General features: G+C 38.3%; 1 protein-coding gene across 49 annotated transcripts in view; it reads right to left on the bottom strand.

Annotated features, from left to right (window-relative positions):
• RIMS1 (regulating synaptic membrane exocytosis 1) overlaps nt 1–18,054 on the bottom strand; it is a 578,197-nt gene that overhangs the window by 121,042 nt on the left and 439,101 nt on the right. For 20 of the 49 annotated variants that reach the window (XM_043890092.1, XM_043890106.1, XM_043890098.1 and 17 more), the window contains one exon: nt 5,405–5,517. In XM_043890092.1, the coding sequence (XP_043746027.1) occupies nt 5,405–5,517 (113 nt within the window). Of the gene's footprint in view, nt 1–1,489; nt 1,520–5,404; nt 5,518–6,583; nt 6,767–15,627; nt 15,700–18,054 lie in introns of all 49 variants that reach the window. The other 29 variants (XM_043890089.1, XM_043890104.1, XM_043890096.1 and 26 more) reach the window with 3 other exon arrangements.

Below are 18,054 nucleotides of genomic sequence, written 5' to 3'. Positions count from 1 at the left end.
CGATTAGCAAATTAAAGCTTTGGCTAGTAATAATATAGGAGGAAGAGCTCTCCAAATGAACAACTATTATACTTATTTTCGGCTAAACAAATGAGGTCATTGACCCATCTCCAACATAACATTTTTTCACATACTAAGATTTATCTTGCAAGTCTAAATAAATTCTTCTGAATGTAAGTACAGATGCATTGGCCATTTTTGTACTACTGAACCTAAATTTGTGTTTCTGATACCTGAATTAAAAATGCAAGATGGCCAGAAATCTATGAAAAATCTAGGGACCAAAGCCTAGGATCTCATAACATCTTGATCTGAACATTTTATTTTTATTAATATCTATTCATTGCCTAGTATTTCAGACACTTTGCCAGAATATGTATTATGTGCCAGAATATAAATAAATTTTCATAAACTAAAACTAATAGAAGTACTTGAATATTACCTCCCATTTTCAATTGAGAGACATAACACATACTTCACTGTATTCAAAGTTAGGAATATAAACTTGGGATTTGTGCCTATTAAAATAGAATGCAATCAAGTATAGAGGAAGGAGGTCCGAAGCAGGAGATGGGCTTGTCATCTATGTCACATCACCAGGGTGGATGGGTAAATCTCTGAACCTCTTTCAATCTGAGATTCATCTTTCGTAAAAGGATGATGGTCCTCTCAGGACTAACTTTTAGAGTTACTAGGAACAATAAATTAATTACATCATCAAGTTACAAATAGTGAGCAAAGGTACTTTTGTTAAATTATATAATCTTTTAGCATTGTTAATATTATTTCTTTAAGCTGAAATCTCATATTCAAATATCTAATTATCAAGCCAATAGTCATACCTAACAAGGTGGCACATGAGAGTGGGTTGACGTCTACATCTACATGAGATTCAAGTACAAAGACGAAACATCACATGTGATCCGAAGGGCCAGGGCAGGTCAGCAAGGTGCCAACACAGCCGGGTAAACAGTTTCCCTCCAGTGTCCCTCAAGAAGGAAGAACTGATGGGTGTTCTAACCCTCCTGGGGCCAAGAGGAGCAGAATTCTGGCAGCCACTTTCCAATGCATGACTGCAGAGGGCCAAATATTCCATAAGGTTACTGCTGTTTAGAAGGAAAACCTAGGGATTTTCTACTCCTTTGCATCACAGACAGTAAGCATTAAACCCTGTATCTATGAGTGCAAGGGAATGCAAAAAAAACATAAAATAAATATGCTACTCTTTTCCAAACAGAATTGTTTTCTATTTGTCAGTGTTGAAAATAAATTTTGAAGCAAAAACACTCAATTTTAATCCTCTCTTCTTTGATGTGAACTGCTCACAATACAAAAAATTGACACCAAATGCCCTACAAAATCAGTGCAGGCAAAAAGCTATCTGTTAAATAATGTAGCTCATTATTTAAAAAAATGCAGTTACATAACTCACATACTATGAGAGAAAAGAAACAATATTCAATTGTTAAAAAGTTATGTTAATATTTACCTTTTGTGGATGAGTTATATTTTTCTTGTTCTTCAATGAATTAAATGCACATAATGATGGAAATAAAAGAAAGAAATCAGCAAATTTATAGTTAGACATGGAAATGTGAATCAACACAATGGCATGAATAATAAAAATATGTAACATATAATGTGATATGACAAACTTTAATGACAAACCATGAAGAAGTCTCAAACATGGCACTAAAACCAATCAAAGAAAGAATGAATGCAACAATTTAAAGATTTTAAATAAAAGCATAAACATTGGGAAATTAATATATTTAGAATTTGAAAAAGTATATTTTCTTGCCTTTGAAGAATTGCACAATATTTCAGCACCCACTTTACTAAGATATTTCAATCTTAATATATGATAACATTTTATTATAAATGTACTTAAAAGCATATTTAATATTCAAAATTAACATTTTAATTTCAAAAATGATAGCCTTTCAGATAATTTAAAATTTTATATAATAAATGAAAACATAAATTCCATTTTTTGGTAGGCAGTAGGCATTTTCTTTTCACTGTGGAAAGTATTCTAGAACATTTTCCACCTGGGAAAAAATATATTCTACTTCAAGTGATCCTTTTCTCCTTCTCAAATTAATTATATTAAACTATCTCAAAGTGAAATGTTCTCTGGAGATTATATTTCTCACACATTCCTTACGAATTTTTCTACCTCCTTGTTGGTACATCATTTACTGGGAAACAATGGCCTATCTAGGTATTTTGAAGGGGCGTGCCATTAATTTAGGTAGCAGAATATCAGAACAACAACAACAACAAAATAATTGGCACACTGTGTCAGTTTATGAATGATCTTTAAATAGATTTTCTTAAAAAAATACCTATGCTGCACACACACATACAAAATCACTTGGTTGGCTTCAGAAAACCATCCATTTTAACGCAACTGATCATCTTGCTTTCTGTCTCACACTACCTTAGGGTTACACTAATAGGGAATACAACATAGGAACATACCCAGAGGAGTTTCCTGAAAGCCTCTGCTTCAATTATCACATACCTTTGGAGTTACCTAAATGTTAAGGCTACTTTTTCAGCTACTTTATCTCAAAATCTGTATCATAACCACACCTATGCCTCCTCCCTAACTGTGACATAATCAGATTCCATGTAGAAAATAGCCTAGCATTCCTAATTTTTAAAAGAAATTTTACAATACATTTTTAAGTTTAAGTAAATGTGTTTTTCACATGATGTTAGCCTTTAAAATATATATATATATATATATATATATATATATATATATATATATATTGCTTTCACTATACAAAGAGAGAATGGTTGAACTGAATTACAATGAGGAAAATAAGCATCCAAACAATCTGGATCCTAAACACAATAATGCAGATAATTATATCCAGAAATTATGCATGAATAAAATTATAAGTTCATCAAGAAGTTATAACACTATTCAGGAATCTACATCATTTGAAATATTCACTCTTACCAACCAATTGTCAACTCAGTTTTTTTAATAAAATACAATTATCCTTTGTTAAAAATTTTTTTAAAAAGTAAAAATAAACATAAAATGAGACTGGAAAGAAGGAGTCAAATGTGGGAGGGCCTTCATTGGTTGTAAATAAACTGCGTTTAGCATTAGTCTTCACAGAATACGGAAGTAAATTTTAACATATAATATTAAAGGAAAAAATGACATGATTATATAGCCTTAAGAACATCAATGAACTCCATCTTCAGTAAAATAAGCTAAATTCTATTGAGCCCATGAATAAAATTAGACGTTGATTTTTAAAAACATATTCTAGGAAATACAAAGATGTCATGTGACCTGTTCAGTTTGAAATAGATCCATAATATGATGAAGGTGGGCAGTATCATCATTTACCAATGTCCCGAAGCACATAGTAACAACATACGGTAAGTCAGATCCATTTTAATTATAGAATACACAGATAAAATAGTACATGCTTGTTGTTGTATTTTTAAACGATTGTATCTATATGACTCTTAAGATGATAAGCTTTAGGAACCTCAAATAGCAAGTGACTAGGAATGTATTTGTGATATTAACTATCAAAATAACTCCACCAAATTCATCCTCAGTCATTCCTTTCTTCCCACCTCAATTCAATCCTTACAAATTGGTGATTTCTCTGAAAGACAACTGTGAATACGAATATCATAAAGCAGTAATATTGATTGATATTAACAACCAAACATGAGTTTAAAAAAAACACAAAGTCTAGCACACATTCCATCTGGTTTTGTAGAAGCAAGTCTTATTTCTATAGATTAATAAAACTATAATCTCACTATACGAGAGTTATATTCAATACCCTCATATGCTTTTGAATCTTAAGTGTTTTAGCAACTGGAGGAAATGCAAAGAATTTTAGGAACACATGATTTTTGGATATCAATCTTTAGCACACTATGGCCAGTAGTGAGTTGGCAGCTGAACACTAGTACCTTTAGTTCTTTTGGTTGTGCAACAGGAGTCCGTGACTGAATAATTTAAACAAACACCACATTTTTTAAGATAAATTTTAAGACAATTTCATTTAGACTATTGCTAATTGTAGCCTTAATAATATTACATTAATTATGTATGTTATCTTCTCAAAATGTTCCCAAATAAGAGAAAGTTTGTTAAAGACATGAATTGAGAATTCCCATGAATTAATTGCTATTTTAGAAAAGAAAGTCAGAGTTTCACATAGCCTTTTATTTTTCTGATTAGCTAAATGAATAACCTTATAATGACCCTGAATATTAAAGCACAGCATATCAACAGGACGCATGATTTTTAAAAAAGAATACAAATTCAGAATTTATTGTAGCAACATTTTTCTGTCAATAAGATGACACTTCTTAAAATCTACACTAATTTTCTTATAACCAAGTACTCTGTGTACAAAGTCTGTCATATCAGTCTTTGCAAAAGCATATTTATCTTTTTTGACCACTAATATTTCAACGATACATTCAGTAAAGTGCTTTGAGGGGGTAGAACACATATTCAGCAATATAGAAGGAAATATACAAGTTTTACATCAGCAACAACCAACACTGTTGAAAAAAATATTCATAATGTTAACCTTTCAGTTGTTTCAGAGGGATGAAGATTTTTAACACACATTTTAAATATAAGTTGACTGTATTCACATTACAACCCCAAATTAAACATTATTTCACTAAATTGTTTAAAAAATTTATGATAACATTTACTGATAACATATCATTTCACTTACTGAGAAATGGGAAGGCACACTCTGAGTCACATGAAGAAATCTGACTCTTTCAACTGTGTTTAACTTTCGGCCAGGTAGCTTAGTGAATTTAATTTCCAGGAAAATATATCCCCCACTCCCACCCCCTCTCTATCTAGAAGATAAAAACAATGGGTATATGCTTAAAATAAGGGAAATTTAAGTGATGTTAACTGTTTAAAGACACTAAAATGTGTTTTCTAAGTCAGTTTTTAATCATCAGACATACAAAAAATACGAGATATTGCAAGTAAGTTCAAATAAAAAAACACTAGCCAAGCCTTCAATATGAGTTTCACTTAAAAATATTTTTAAAATAAGGTTAAATAAGTCTTCTTTTAACACCAAAAATACCGTATTGTACTGCGGTCTTTAAAGTTTTATTTTTTGCCTTGGTACCGTTGGAGGAAGTATCTCTTAAGGGCTCGTTTCTTTTCTTTTAACTGACCATCTAAAATTCATTCATTCACTCACTTAGCAGAAACAGCACAGAGGCACCGATTGTTATACCCAGGTGCTGGGTAACTTGAGTTCTTAGGATTCATCAGACTACATGCAACCAGAATATGATTCTGTTAACAGAAGGCATATATAAAGAGGGGGTTCTCGAAGCCAGGCTCTGGGCCGGCTCCCTCTGTGGATACCTTGTTCTATGCTGCCGCTTCGCACGGGCACCTGCGGGAGCTGCCTGCCCCGGCGGCTGCTGAAGGCGGCGTCCGCGGGCGGGGACCGGGTGGGGCTCGCCTGCCGGTGCGTCCTGCGGGGGAGACAGACAGGGGCAAATCACACGATGAAACCCCGGGAGGGCCTGACAAAAACCCCTGACTTCTTCCTGCTACTATTGAAAGAGCCGCCAAGCCCCTACGTGGGCCTTTGGAAGTAAAATCAAATTCTCTTACATGATGTGCATAAAATGACTATGACCAAAAAAGGGGCCAAAATTGGAAGGGTTCCGCCACAGACAGTGCTGCAGAATGAATTTCTGAACAGGGCAGAACTGAACACTCTTCTTTTCATAAACTGTGCATGAAGCTGTGGCTCGCTGTTCAGGTGTCCATTTTCGGTAGTACTGGAGGGAATGTATCTACTCACAGCCTCTGAATCTTAACAACGTGCGTCAATTATTTACGATAGGCTGCTAGACTGCTACAATGAAATCCATGTAAGTGACGAGAGAAGTTATAGACTTTTATAAGCTACCATTCGCTTGCAATTTATTTTTAAATAGGAAACGTCTGAAAAGATATGCATAAAAAGAACTTTGGGCACATGGTATGAAATATACTGGGGAACAGATCAAAATTACAGATATAAATTTAAGAAGCGTGCAGAAACATTACTACTGTACCGGAGTAAGCTGACCTCTAGCTACTATTATTCAAACTTTTTTTTTTTTTATATATATATATACTTAAGAACTTTAAAGCACTCTCAGAATTTTGTGAACAAAGATGAAAGACTGTTTTTTTTCTTTTCTGATTCTTCTTATACATTTTAAAGCAAATATACATTTAATTCCAGGCAATTTCTTATAAAGAACTTCACATAATTAAAAAAAAAAAAAGTATATATGAATATGCCACAAACAGATGGAAGGACGGAACACAGGCAAGTTTAGTTTTCAGTGATGGCTGGTTGGCAGGAAGTATAGAAGAGAAGGTCACCAGCACAGTGAAGGCAGATGCAGGCGAGGGTGGATGCGGGGGGTTTAAGTGTCACAAAGAAAGGATCAAGAGCTATGGTGCCGTAATGAGTGAGAGTGTCGAGAGCTCAGGAAGGCACAACACCACAGCGACACCTGGAGGCAGACACTGAACAGCGACCTTGTCAGGAGCGGAGAAGGTGGCGCGGACCCTCCGGGGGCAAGGTGGTGCATAGAGCACAGTGTTCTGACACTAGGGTGCTCGCTCGAGCGGGAGCGAGCGGGATGTTTCCCCCTAAGGACTGGCTGATCAGTCGCTCTCGCGGCTGCGTATCCCCTTCTAGAAAGACATGGTGGGAGAACCCTAAAACATTAGGGTCAGAAAAGATCTTCAGTCAGCAGGTCACATCCACTTTGATACCAGCACATCTGTCCAAGGAAAACCTGGTTACTCGTACAAGACAGTGATTTGTAAAACCCAGGAGCAAACCCATCCCAATGTTACTGAACGGGACTTCACATCAAACGGACGCGTTATCCCGAACGTGCACGCCCAGTGGTCCTGAGAGAACCCACCTGGGTTCCCCCAGGATGACAAGCCTTCAAGGCCCACAGGGCCGAGACTTTGGACTCTTGTGTCTTACTGAGCTGATCTCTGGTGCCTGGAACACAGCAGCACAGACACCAAGAGCTCAGTAAAGAGATCGGGGCTGCAGAGCAAGCACCGTCAGGACAGTGAACCCGGGGACACTTGAAGCACTTGCCTTCAAGAAGGAGCAATGCACTCTGCACATTCATAATGTTCATAATTGGACTCTGCAATAGGAAGTTCCTACCAAACAGCAAAGGGAAGCTGTCTTCTGAGGTTAATTTAAATAGATCAATAAATTAAAATGATATACGGTGAATGCTTTTTGAGCTGACTAAATGCAAGTGGCTGATATATGGATAAAAACACATCCTCTAATACATAAAGGTATTGGAAAGGATATTTGTCCATATATTGACAGCTGTTTTAATATACTGTTCAAAATTATTATGAAGCCAATTTATAAATTAAGGATTAAGAATTAAAAACTGATGTTTACATGTAAATATATCTATGTACATAATATATATATATGCTTGTTTAAAACATACACATTTTTGCTTTATTTATCATTTTTTGTATTTTCAATAAAGTGCACATTTAATATACCTAATCTGTATTATTTTTCATAGTCACAGAAGCCAAGAAATAACACTTCATCCTTTCGAAAACAATGTTGTAATAGTCAATTAAGTAATTTAAAGTGGTGAGTCAAAAATCCATACTTATCACTATAGGAAATAGTGATACATTAATTACCAAGTGCTTTATTCAACTTTTATTTGGATTGACAATTTTTCTCTTAATTAGAATGTCTTTTGCAGCTGCAGTTATATAGATTCAGGGTATATCCTCTATTTTCAAACAATAAAATGGGAAAATGTCAGATTTTAGAGCATAAAAAGGTACAGCTTAGGTATCTAATGTTCATTTAACCTTTTTGAGCTCTGGATTAATGCTGCATCAGACCCTAAGGCATATCCAGAAACCTGGACGGTCATTTTGATTGCTGAATTAATGGAAGAAAGCTGGCATCATGTATCAAAACTGTTCATTCATTCTGGATTGACTTCTCACATGAACTCCATTCTACATAATTAACTTACATGGGAAGGATCAAGGTATGATCACGTCCTTTCCAATGATATAAATAATGAGTTTTTATCTCTTATTCTTTAAAAGCAATTATCATGAGAATAAATTTCAACACTCCCTTGTAGAAAATACACTCTAATGTGGTTTGAAAGTTTAAAAATATAGTTTTTACCCTAGTCCAGACAAATTTCACAGATCTTGCAATTTCACTAAAATCTTGCTTAATTTCTTAATGCAATTCATAAACTAAAAGAACTTCCTAAACGCAACCTGAAATGTGAATAAATTAGACGAGTCTATATGGCCCCAAAGTAAATGACAAAAATATTTCACCACAGTTCGCTGGTGATCCAGTGGTGAAGGCTTTGCGTTTCCACTGAATGGGGCATGGTTTCAATTCCTGGTTGGGGAACTAAGAGCTCCCATGCCTTGAGACATAGTCAAATATCTATCTATCTATCTATCTAATTTGCCACTTATTTATATAAATATAAAAAAGCAATTTCAGGGGCAAATAAGTGCAAATTCATTTCTCGATGAATGTTACACAGATCCTCCCAAGCCATGAGCTTTCAGGGCCTAAGAATAGTGTGCTCTGTTGGGGATTAATTACTTAGCGCCAGGGCTGTTTTTCCTTTGAAACCAATCACAAGTCCCTCAGGAACAAAACAGCTTCTGCTACCCGCCACTCTATAACTAGTATGGAAGCGCAGACTCTGAGGAGGTGTGGAAACTCTTCCGCCTGAGGATAAAGGAGGCTGGATCACAGGAGGGGGGCAAAGGGGAGTGAGGAGGCAAGGGCTGGAGAAAGATGAGCCAGGCTTTGGAGAAAGAGATGGCAGAGCCAAGGAGTGTTTGTTTCAGAGGAGAGGAAGGAGGGTGAATCAGGAAATTCTGAGGTCCAGGAGTGAGATGGGAGGAAATCCAGACTTTTCCATGAAATGGGACGTGCTGAGAATGTAAAGGTATCCGAGGGAAAGAGACCAGCAAGGAGCAGGACAGAGGATGGACAGGGAGTGAATGATGGAGAAGGAGGGTGATGGGAGAAAAGTGTTCCTCAGCGGGCATCCACATGGTGCCGTCTGCACACACCAGGCTCTAGCGTGTCTGTGTGTGTTCAGATGTGTGCGCGCATGCGTGTGGTGTGGTGTACATATCACATACATACACGTGTGCCTTTTTTGCATTCTCACAACAGCTCTTTAAAGTATTATCATTCCTATGTTATAGATGGGAAAACAGGGGCTAATAGTGTGAACTGCAAAAAGACAAATAACTAGCTTGATAAAGGCAGGACCCACAGAGTATATGAAGCGCCAACACTGCTCTCTTTTCTGCCTTTGAGACAGGACTAGCTTCTACTATCATGAGATGAAACATGGTAACATCACATCCCTAGATGTATTGTTCATCTTGCAAAACAAAACATAAATGCATGTCCAGTAACAAATTTTTTGATAAGATTTAATAGAATCGTATTTTGAGAGTTTATAGGAACAAAATATATGGAAAATAGTATTTAATGAATATCAACTCTGCTTCATATGTCTACACATAACATACTTTTGAAATAAAAATAGTGAGGCTTCTAGAACAAAATATAAATCCAACCTAACTACAACTCCAGATCACTGTTTCCAAACGAGTTTCTAAATATTTACTGCTGAGTTCAACCCATGCCTACTGTCTTCACCTAAGACTAGTGTTCTTGAAGTGAAGTTAACATTTCCCCACCACAATTTTAGCTTGTTAGACATTTCTGTTGCTGCAAGGAGACTTGCAGGAAATTGCTTCTATTGCTGCTTAAAAATAGAGTCCTTTTTAAAAAATTACTTGCTAAAGGATAGACATGCATGTGGTACTTAAGGTCACCATGGTTCCTCCCGTGGTGGCTGTGACTTTTTTCAGGAGCACCAGCACAACAGAAAATGAATGCGTAAGCAATTCTAAGTATCAACCCCGGCCAAGCATCCCCAGTCAGGATTCAGAAAGCAGGTTCCACAAGAGGAAAAGTCCCCAGAGCAGGACGTGCATCAGTGCTAACAGTCCGCAGAGCTCAGTGCACATGAGGGTGAAAAGATACACATTTATTTACTAAGGAGCTTCCTCAGAGGTTCTGAAGCTCTGCTTCAATGGTTAGCCATGTAAGTCAGAAATCAGTTCTGCCTTTCTTCTATCTAGAAACAGTTATCACAGCTTTCAAAACATTTTCTTGCATGGCTATTACTGAAAAGGTCACGTTTTTGAGGCCAACAAAGGGCCTTAAAAGTTATGATCGCCACACAGCAAATTCTGCCTGAGGCCAAGATGGGTCTGTGTGCTGGGGCTCCTCTGGGGAGCCGTCAATTCCTGAGGCCAAGAATCAGCGTCCAGAGCATTCACACTGTGGCCTCACCCACCTGTAGCTGAACATCAACTGAGAAGGTATCTTCAAAAGAAATGAGCACTAACGTAAACCTAGAAAATCCAGGCCAATTCTTCCATTGTAATAAGCTATTCATCAATTCCCTTGAAAGCTAAGCATGTGACTATTTACACTCTAATAAAAATCAATGAAGAGCTTTAATTATAAGCAAACAAATTCAAATACCTAACAGGCCTGAGTTTTCTACATGAAAACCTACAAGCAGAGTAAGTAAAGGAAAGAGCCATATGAATAGGGCTCTTAAGCAAACATTTGAGACTGGGGGGAATAGAATCCCTTCTGGGGGGAAGATTTGTGATTATCCACACACATGTGGTGGCTCAGACTGTAAAGAATCCACCTGCAATGCAGGACACCTAGGTTCGATTCCTGGGTTGGGAAGATCCCCTAGAGAAAGAAATAGCAACCCACTCCAGTATTCTTGCCTGGAGAATTACATGGACAGAGGAGCCTGGTGGGCTACAGTCTGCGGGGTTGCAAACAGTCAGACACGACTGAGCAACTAACAACAACAACACATGTGTTCGGTGTTGCCAGGGATGATGCTCAAATACCGCTCATCTGGAGGGAAACACGTTCAGTTGCCTCTAGAATCATCTAACATTCTGTAAAACTGTATCTTATTGTCAAAAAACCTTGTTCATTGATTCTGGAAAATGGCACATGGCAGACATTTAACTAGTAATTGTTAAATGAACTAAAGAGGCCTCAGTGGAATATAAAGAATATGAAACTTTGAGGAAAGTTTTCAATCTTGTGAAAATAAGTGGGAGGAGCTTAAGTAATTTACATTCTGGTAAACAGACTGTATTATAATTAGATGTATTGAGAGTAAAGAAAATGCAAACAGTTACACAATCAGTATTTTCATTACATTCTTCTCATCTATCATCTAGCTAGCTAGCTAGCCACGTATCTATTTCTCTATCCATCAATGTACATATGTATCTATTTCTCTGTCTGTCCACCTATGTATGAATGTGTGTTTGTATGCATGTATGTATGTATGTATGTTGTTCAGTCCCTAGGTTGTGTCCAACTCTTCGTGACCCTACAGACTGCAGCACGCCAGGCTTCCCTGTCCCTCACTATCTTCCTGAGTTTGCTCAAACTCATGTTTATCATGTCAGTGATGCCATTCAATCATCTCACCCTCTGTGGCCCCCTTCTCCGCCTGCCCTCAGTATTTCCTAGCATCAGGGTCTTTCCCAATGAGCAAGCCAGTTATTCTCATCAGATGGCCAAAGCATTGACCGACAAAGTTTTGAGCGAAAAACATGCTCACTTTTTCAGGAAATCTTGGGGTTTCCACTAGGCCATCCTGACAAACTAGGAATTCTGTAATGGAAAACAGTCCCTTCTGAATTATCCTGACGTACTCACTCGCTGCTGCTGTGCTCCATGTACATCCTGAGTTTGAAATTTCAACCTTGCCTACTGAAGGTATCTTCTAGAGTTTTCTGGGAGGAGAAAAAGTGGAACATTCACTTTAAATTGTATAAAGTGAGCTTCATCATGAGTCCTTCCAATGAATATTCAGGGCTGATTTCCTTTAGGATTGACTTGCTTGAACTCCTGGCAGTCCAAGGGACTCTCAAGAGTATTTTCTAGCACCACAATTCAAAAGCATCAATTCTTCAGCACTCAGCCTTCTCTGTGGTTAAACTCTAACATCCATATACGAACCTTGTCAGCAAAGTGATATCTCTGCTTTTCAATACACTGTCTAGATCTGTCATAGATTTTCTTACAAAGAGCAAGCGTCTTTTAGTTTCATGGAAGCAGTCACCATCCATAGTGATTTTGGAGCCCTAGAAAATAAAATCTGTCACTGTTTCCACTGTTTCCCCATCTATTTGCCATGAAGTGATGGGACCAGATGCCATGATCTTAGTTTCTTGAATGTTTAGTTTTAAGCCAGCTTTTTCACTCTCCTCTTTCACTATCATCAAGAAGCTCTTTTATTCTTCCTCATTTTCTGCTGCTAAAGCAGTATCATCAGCATATTTGTGGTTGTTGATATTTCTCCCAGAAATCTTGATTCCAGTTTGTGATTCATGCATCCCTGCATTTTACATGATGTACTCTGCATATAAGTTAAATAAGCAGGGTGATTACAGCCTTGATGTACTCCTTTCCCAATTTGGAACCAGTCTGTTGTTCCATGTTTGGTCCTAACTGTTGCTTCTTTATCTGCATACTGGTTTCTCTGGAGGCAGGTACAGTGGGTGGTCTGGTATGCCCATCTCTTTAAGAATTTTCCACAGATTGTTGTGATCAAGAGAGTTAAAGACTTTAGTGTAGTCAATGAAACAGAAATAGACTTTTTTTTTTTGCGGGGGGGATTCCCTTGCTTTTTCTATGATACATTGGATGTTGGCAATTTGATCTCTGGTTCCTCTGCCATTTCTAAATCCAGCTTATACATCTGGAAGTTCTCAGTTCACGTACTCCCGAAGCCTAGCTTGAAGGATTTTGAGTATTACCTTGCTAGCATGTGAAATGACTGCAACTGTATGGCAGTTTGTACACTATTTGACACTGCCTTTCTTTGGATTTGGAAAGAAAACTGACCTTCTCCAGTCCTATGGCCACTGCTGAGCTTTCCAAATTTGCTGGCATATTGAGTGCAGCACTTTAACAGCATCATCTTTTAGGATTTTAAATAGGTCAGCTGGAATTCCATCACACCTGCTAACTTTGTTCATGGTAATTATTCCTCCAGCTCACTTGACTTCACACTCAAAGACATCTGGCTCTAGGTGAGTGACCACACCTTTGTGGTTATCTGGGTCATTAAGACCTTGTTTGTATAGTTTCTCTGTGTATTCCTGCCAACTCTTCTTAATCTCTTCTGCTTCTGTTAGGTCCCTGCCATTTCAGTCCTTTATTGTGCCCATCTTTGCATGAAATGTTCCCTTAGTATCTGCAATACTGTTGAAGTGATCTCTAGTCTTTCCCACTCTACTGTTTTCCTCTTCCTTTTTTTCTTTTTGCATTGTTCACTTAAGAAGGCTTCCTTTTCTCTCCTTGCTATTCTCTTCAACTTTGCATTCAGTTGGGTATATCTTTCCCGTTCTCCTTTGCCTTTTATTTCTCTTCTTTTCTCAGATGTTTGTATGGCCTCCTCGGACAACCATCGTGCCTTTTTCCATTTCTTTTTGTTTGGCATGGCTTTGGTCATCGCCTCCTGTACAATGTTACAAACCTCTGTCCGTAATTCTTCAGGCACTCTTTCTGACGTTATCTGCTTATTTATCTGTTCATCCATATATCTATTTCTCTGTCCATCTATTTTTTTATGTATGTACGTTATCTATCGTGGGCTTTCCCTGGTGGCTTAGTCGTAAAGAATTCGCCTGCAATGCAGGAGATGACAGTTCAATCTCCGGCTTGAGAAGATCCCCTGGAGAAGAAAATGCAACCCACTCCAGTATTCTTGCCTCAGAAATCCCAGGGACAGAGAAGTCTGGCCAGCTACCGTCCACAAGATCACAAAGAATCAGACACAAGTTAGCAGCTAAACCACCACCATCACCACTATTGGCCTATTTTATCTACCTGTCCATCTATGTAAGTATGTATGTATGTATGTATGTATTTCTATCTCTATAAGATGGGTATGTATCTATTTATTCAATGTCTCTGCAAAACTGAATTTCTACTCAGCACTTTTTTTTGGTTCCTGGGATCCTTGTTCCATTGTAAGTGAAGTTGCCTAAATAGTCCATATCTCCATAGATCATGAGCCAGAAGCCAATTCAATCTCCTGTTCACCCACAATGCCTGATGTGACTAATACCTACTCGTTTTTCTAACCTCACCTAAGAGGTATTATCCTCTGGAAAGCTTTCCTTTCTTTGTTGCTCGCTGTTCTATTCCTTGAACTGGACACACAGCTTGGCACATATTTGCTGACTGCATGGACCACTGAACTGCAGTTTCCCTGTCTGCCAAGTTTCCTTCTTATGTCAGCCACGCGGGTGCTTCCCATCTAGCCCTGAGTCTTTCAGCCCACTTTCCAAAGTGGTGTTCACGTGGTCTACAACTTTGGGACTCAGACCAATCATGTGGAAGGAACTGCCGTGGCTCAAGGAGTAGTAAGGTAGAAGTTAAAATGCTATACCACAGCGTGTGAGAGTTTATAGCACATTTATAGCAATCTTTAAGAATTTCTCCCACTTTGTTTTCAACCTCTCTCCAGTCTCCTGAGTCGTCCCCAGTAAGCCTGAGTTCCACAAACTCAAGAGGGTATTTCAGTCCTCAGTGTTATAGCATGCTGTTCCCTTCTCATAGAACACTGTTCCCTTCTCATAGAACTCTTTTTGACACCTACTTTTATGCACCTAGATTAGGTCACCTAACCTCACCTGCAGCCTCTTTTCCTGTGTTCTCACTATGCCTCGCGTCACCTCTATGACGGCTGTGACACCTGAATGCACGCATCCACTTACATCTATGTCACCCTGCACATTCTAGATACTGATAGGATGAGTGGATATATGTTAATTGGATTTTTGGTGTTTCTTTTTTACAACTATGCAAAATTTCTGTCGGTATCTTGAACCTAAAAGCACTTTAAAATTTTATACAAACTGTAAACAAAATACAAGAAATCACTTAATTTCTACATTAACTTAGCAAGTATCTTAAGTTGTAGTTATGAGTAGACTCAGATTATGCATTTGTAGAACAGATTTTAAAGAAGATGGCATCATTTGGATAAATAACAGACACTTAAAATAAGTGCATATTTCAGGTAACATATTTATCGGTAACATTTCAATAATCTCAGAAACAAAATATTAATGTCTTAATATGTATATAGGACTATACTGCATTTAATCATTTTTTAGTGATCAGAATGATCACTAAGAGAAATGCATGAGATTTTTCTTAAGCCCTAAGACTTAGGGCAAGTCCTAAGACTTGCCTTCAAACTATCCATCTCTCATTTTTTGAATGAGGCTATCCCCATGGAGGAGATTTCTCAACAGGAAGGTCTCTCTAAGCATCACAACTGTGTTTAAACAACGATCTTGTAAAACGAGAGAGGAGGTGCCCCAGAACATCTCAGTGGAACAGAAGATGCTGCATAGCACAACATCAAGCCTACCTTTCTGCGTCAGAGGCAGTGCCTTTCCTAGTCTGGTTTTGGATGCTAGATCTTTCAGACTTTCTGGAGTGCCTGTGGAATGAAATGTTAAAGAAACACAAAACATATGATGAATCACGCTACAGTCAATCTGGTCATCTTCTACAATGACAAAAGCAATTGACATGGAAAATGGCAACTATTTTACCTAAATGGTTTTGTCAGTCCGTACTTTCTTAAAATAAAACAAAAATGAGAACTGGTGTTGTGTAGAAGACACAATTTCCCACCAGGAGGCACAGAAGCTGACACCCCGCCAGTGTAGACGGGAAAGTCTACAGTCCAGATGTCAAGGAGACTCCTGCTGGCAACTGAGGCGGAAACAAACTCAATGGTGAAACGCAGTGATGAGAAAGATGATGATAGTCGTGGTTCAGGCACTGAAAGACCACACACGGGGGGAGTGCTCACCACCCTGAAAATCTCAAACCTGCTGCTACAAAGATGTTTTCCTTTGCTTTTTTCCTCCTGCAAAATTATGCTCTTAGGGAAATGTGTTTGACATAATCAACTATTCAATTTATTTTGAAAATTATCATATACTTTTGTACTCGTGTAGTATTTTAAAAAGCTAATCATCCATCACCAACCAAAGAACTAATAAAGTTAGCAATTTACTCTATATTCTAAAAGTACTTATGTATATTGAACATTTGAAACTTGAAATGCATTTCCCATAGAAATAATGCTCATGCATAGAACTGACCTCCCCAAGGCAGCTTACATACATCTATTCATCCTAAAATGTGTCTGGACTACAATATACTTGAAATAAATAAAAAATGCTGTGGTCAAGAAGCTCACTTATTAAAAAAAAAAGAGAGAGAGAGAGACTTTAAAGGCAATAAAGTTTATCCTGGAGAAGAGAATTCTCCAGTATTCTTGCCTGAAGAATTCCACAGACAGAGGAGCCTGGTCGGGCTACAGTCCATTGGGTTGCAAAGAGTCGGACACGACTGAACGACTCTCACTTCAGATAACTGGCTGCCTACAATTTATTTTTATTTTCTGATATCCTTTCCTTCCAACAATGTTAAGGAGAAAACTGGTTTTTGTTTTTGTTTTTTGAGATGTTATTGGCATATATCATCATACTAGTTTCAGACGTGTGACATAATGACAACCCCAATAAGCCTGGTCTATATCCATCACCACTCAAGTCAGAAATTTTCTTGTGATGGGAACCTTTAAGATCTAGTCTCTCATCTCTATTCTTTTGATATATTAATGCCAGATCCTCTAAGTGTCCAGCACAGGTCCAGTTACGTCAGGCCCAGGGGTGCAGGAGCACACAGGAGTCCTGAGCACATGCCTGTGATCAATGAGGAAGACAGAGTTTTCTCCTGGAGCAGAGGGAAGTATCAGGTGCAGAGCAGGAAGTGATCAGGAGGGAGACAGAGGAAAGAGGTCTGCAGACCCAGGGGCCTGAGCTCCAAACAACTATTTGGGAAATTTACACTTGGCCCCAAGGTTCCCTGGTGACTCAGATGGTAAAGAATCTGCCTGCAGTGTGGGAGACCCAAGTTCGATCCCTGGATCAGGAAGATCCCCCAGAGAAGGAAATGGCAACCCACTCCAGCATTCTTGCCTGGAGAATTCCACAGACAAGGAAGCCTGGTGGGCTACAGTCCATGAGGTCACAAAGAGTCAGACACGACTGAGTGACTAACACACACGTTTGGTCCCGAGAGTGTCCTGGGACTGAGACAGCCAGAGTCCCTCATCCCCTCGGAGAAGCCTGAGAGCCAAGTGAAGATACAGAGTTTCATGCCAGTTCCTGAAACTCACAATCACTAAGGGTTTTCATTCATTCATTCACCTACTCACTCATTGAACAATACTGTGTTTATATGCCATATGTTGCTCTAGCTGCTTGGGCTATGTCTGTGAACAAAGCAGACAAAATTTCTGCCCTCAAACAATTTGTGTTTTATGGTAAAAGACAAACAATAAACAAGAACCCCTCAAACAAGTAAACTGTATAATATGTCAGATCAATAATAAGAACAATGAGAAAAAGTCAACCAGGGAAACACAGTTCAGAGACGCGCTGGAGGGATGGGGTCTCAGATAAAAGCAGGTTGCAGTTTGAAGAGAGATGTTCTGGAAGGGTGTGTGGGTGCAAAGGGCGGGACCAGAAGCACCTGGCAGGCTTTTGTACCACCTTTCTACATCCCTGCAATGAAAAGGCGATGTGCATCCTTTAGACCTTCTCTGCTTTTCTCCTATCCCTAGTCATTGCTACAAATTCAATGCAGATTTTATTTTCTCTATAAAATTTCAACTCTTCCGCTTCTCATCTCTAAAATTTAATGGGCTCACATGTAAGACTGATCATCACAGTACCTGGTGATACTGATGATGACAGCGCTGATATTAATAATATCA

This window comes from Cervus elaphus, chromosome 28, assembly GCF_910594005.1.
Source record: "Cervus elaphus chromosome 28, mCerEla1.1, whole genome shotgun sequence".
Lineage (NCBI taxonomy): Eukaryota > Metazoa > Chordata > Mammalia > Artiodactyla > Cervidae > Cervus > Cervus elaphus.
The sequence above is the reverse complement of the archived record's forward strand: the minus strand, read 5'-3'. Positions and strand labels throughout refer to the sequence as shown.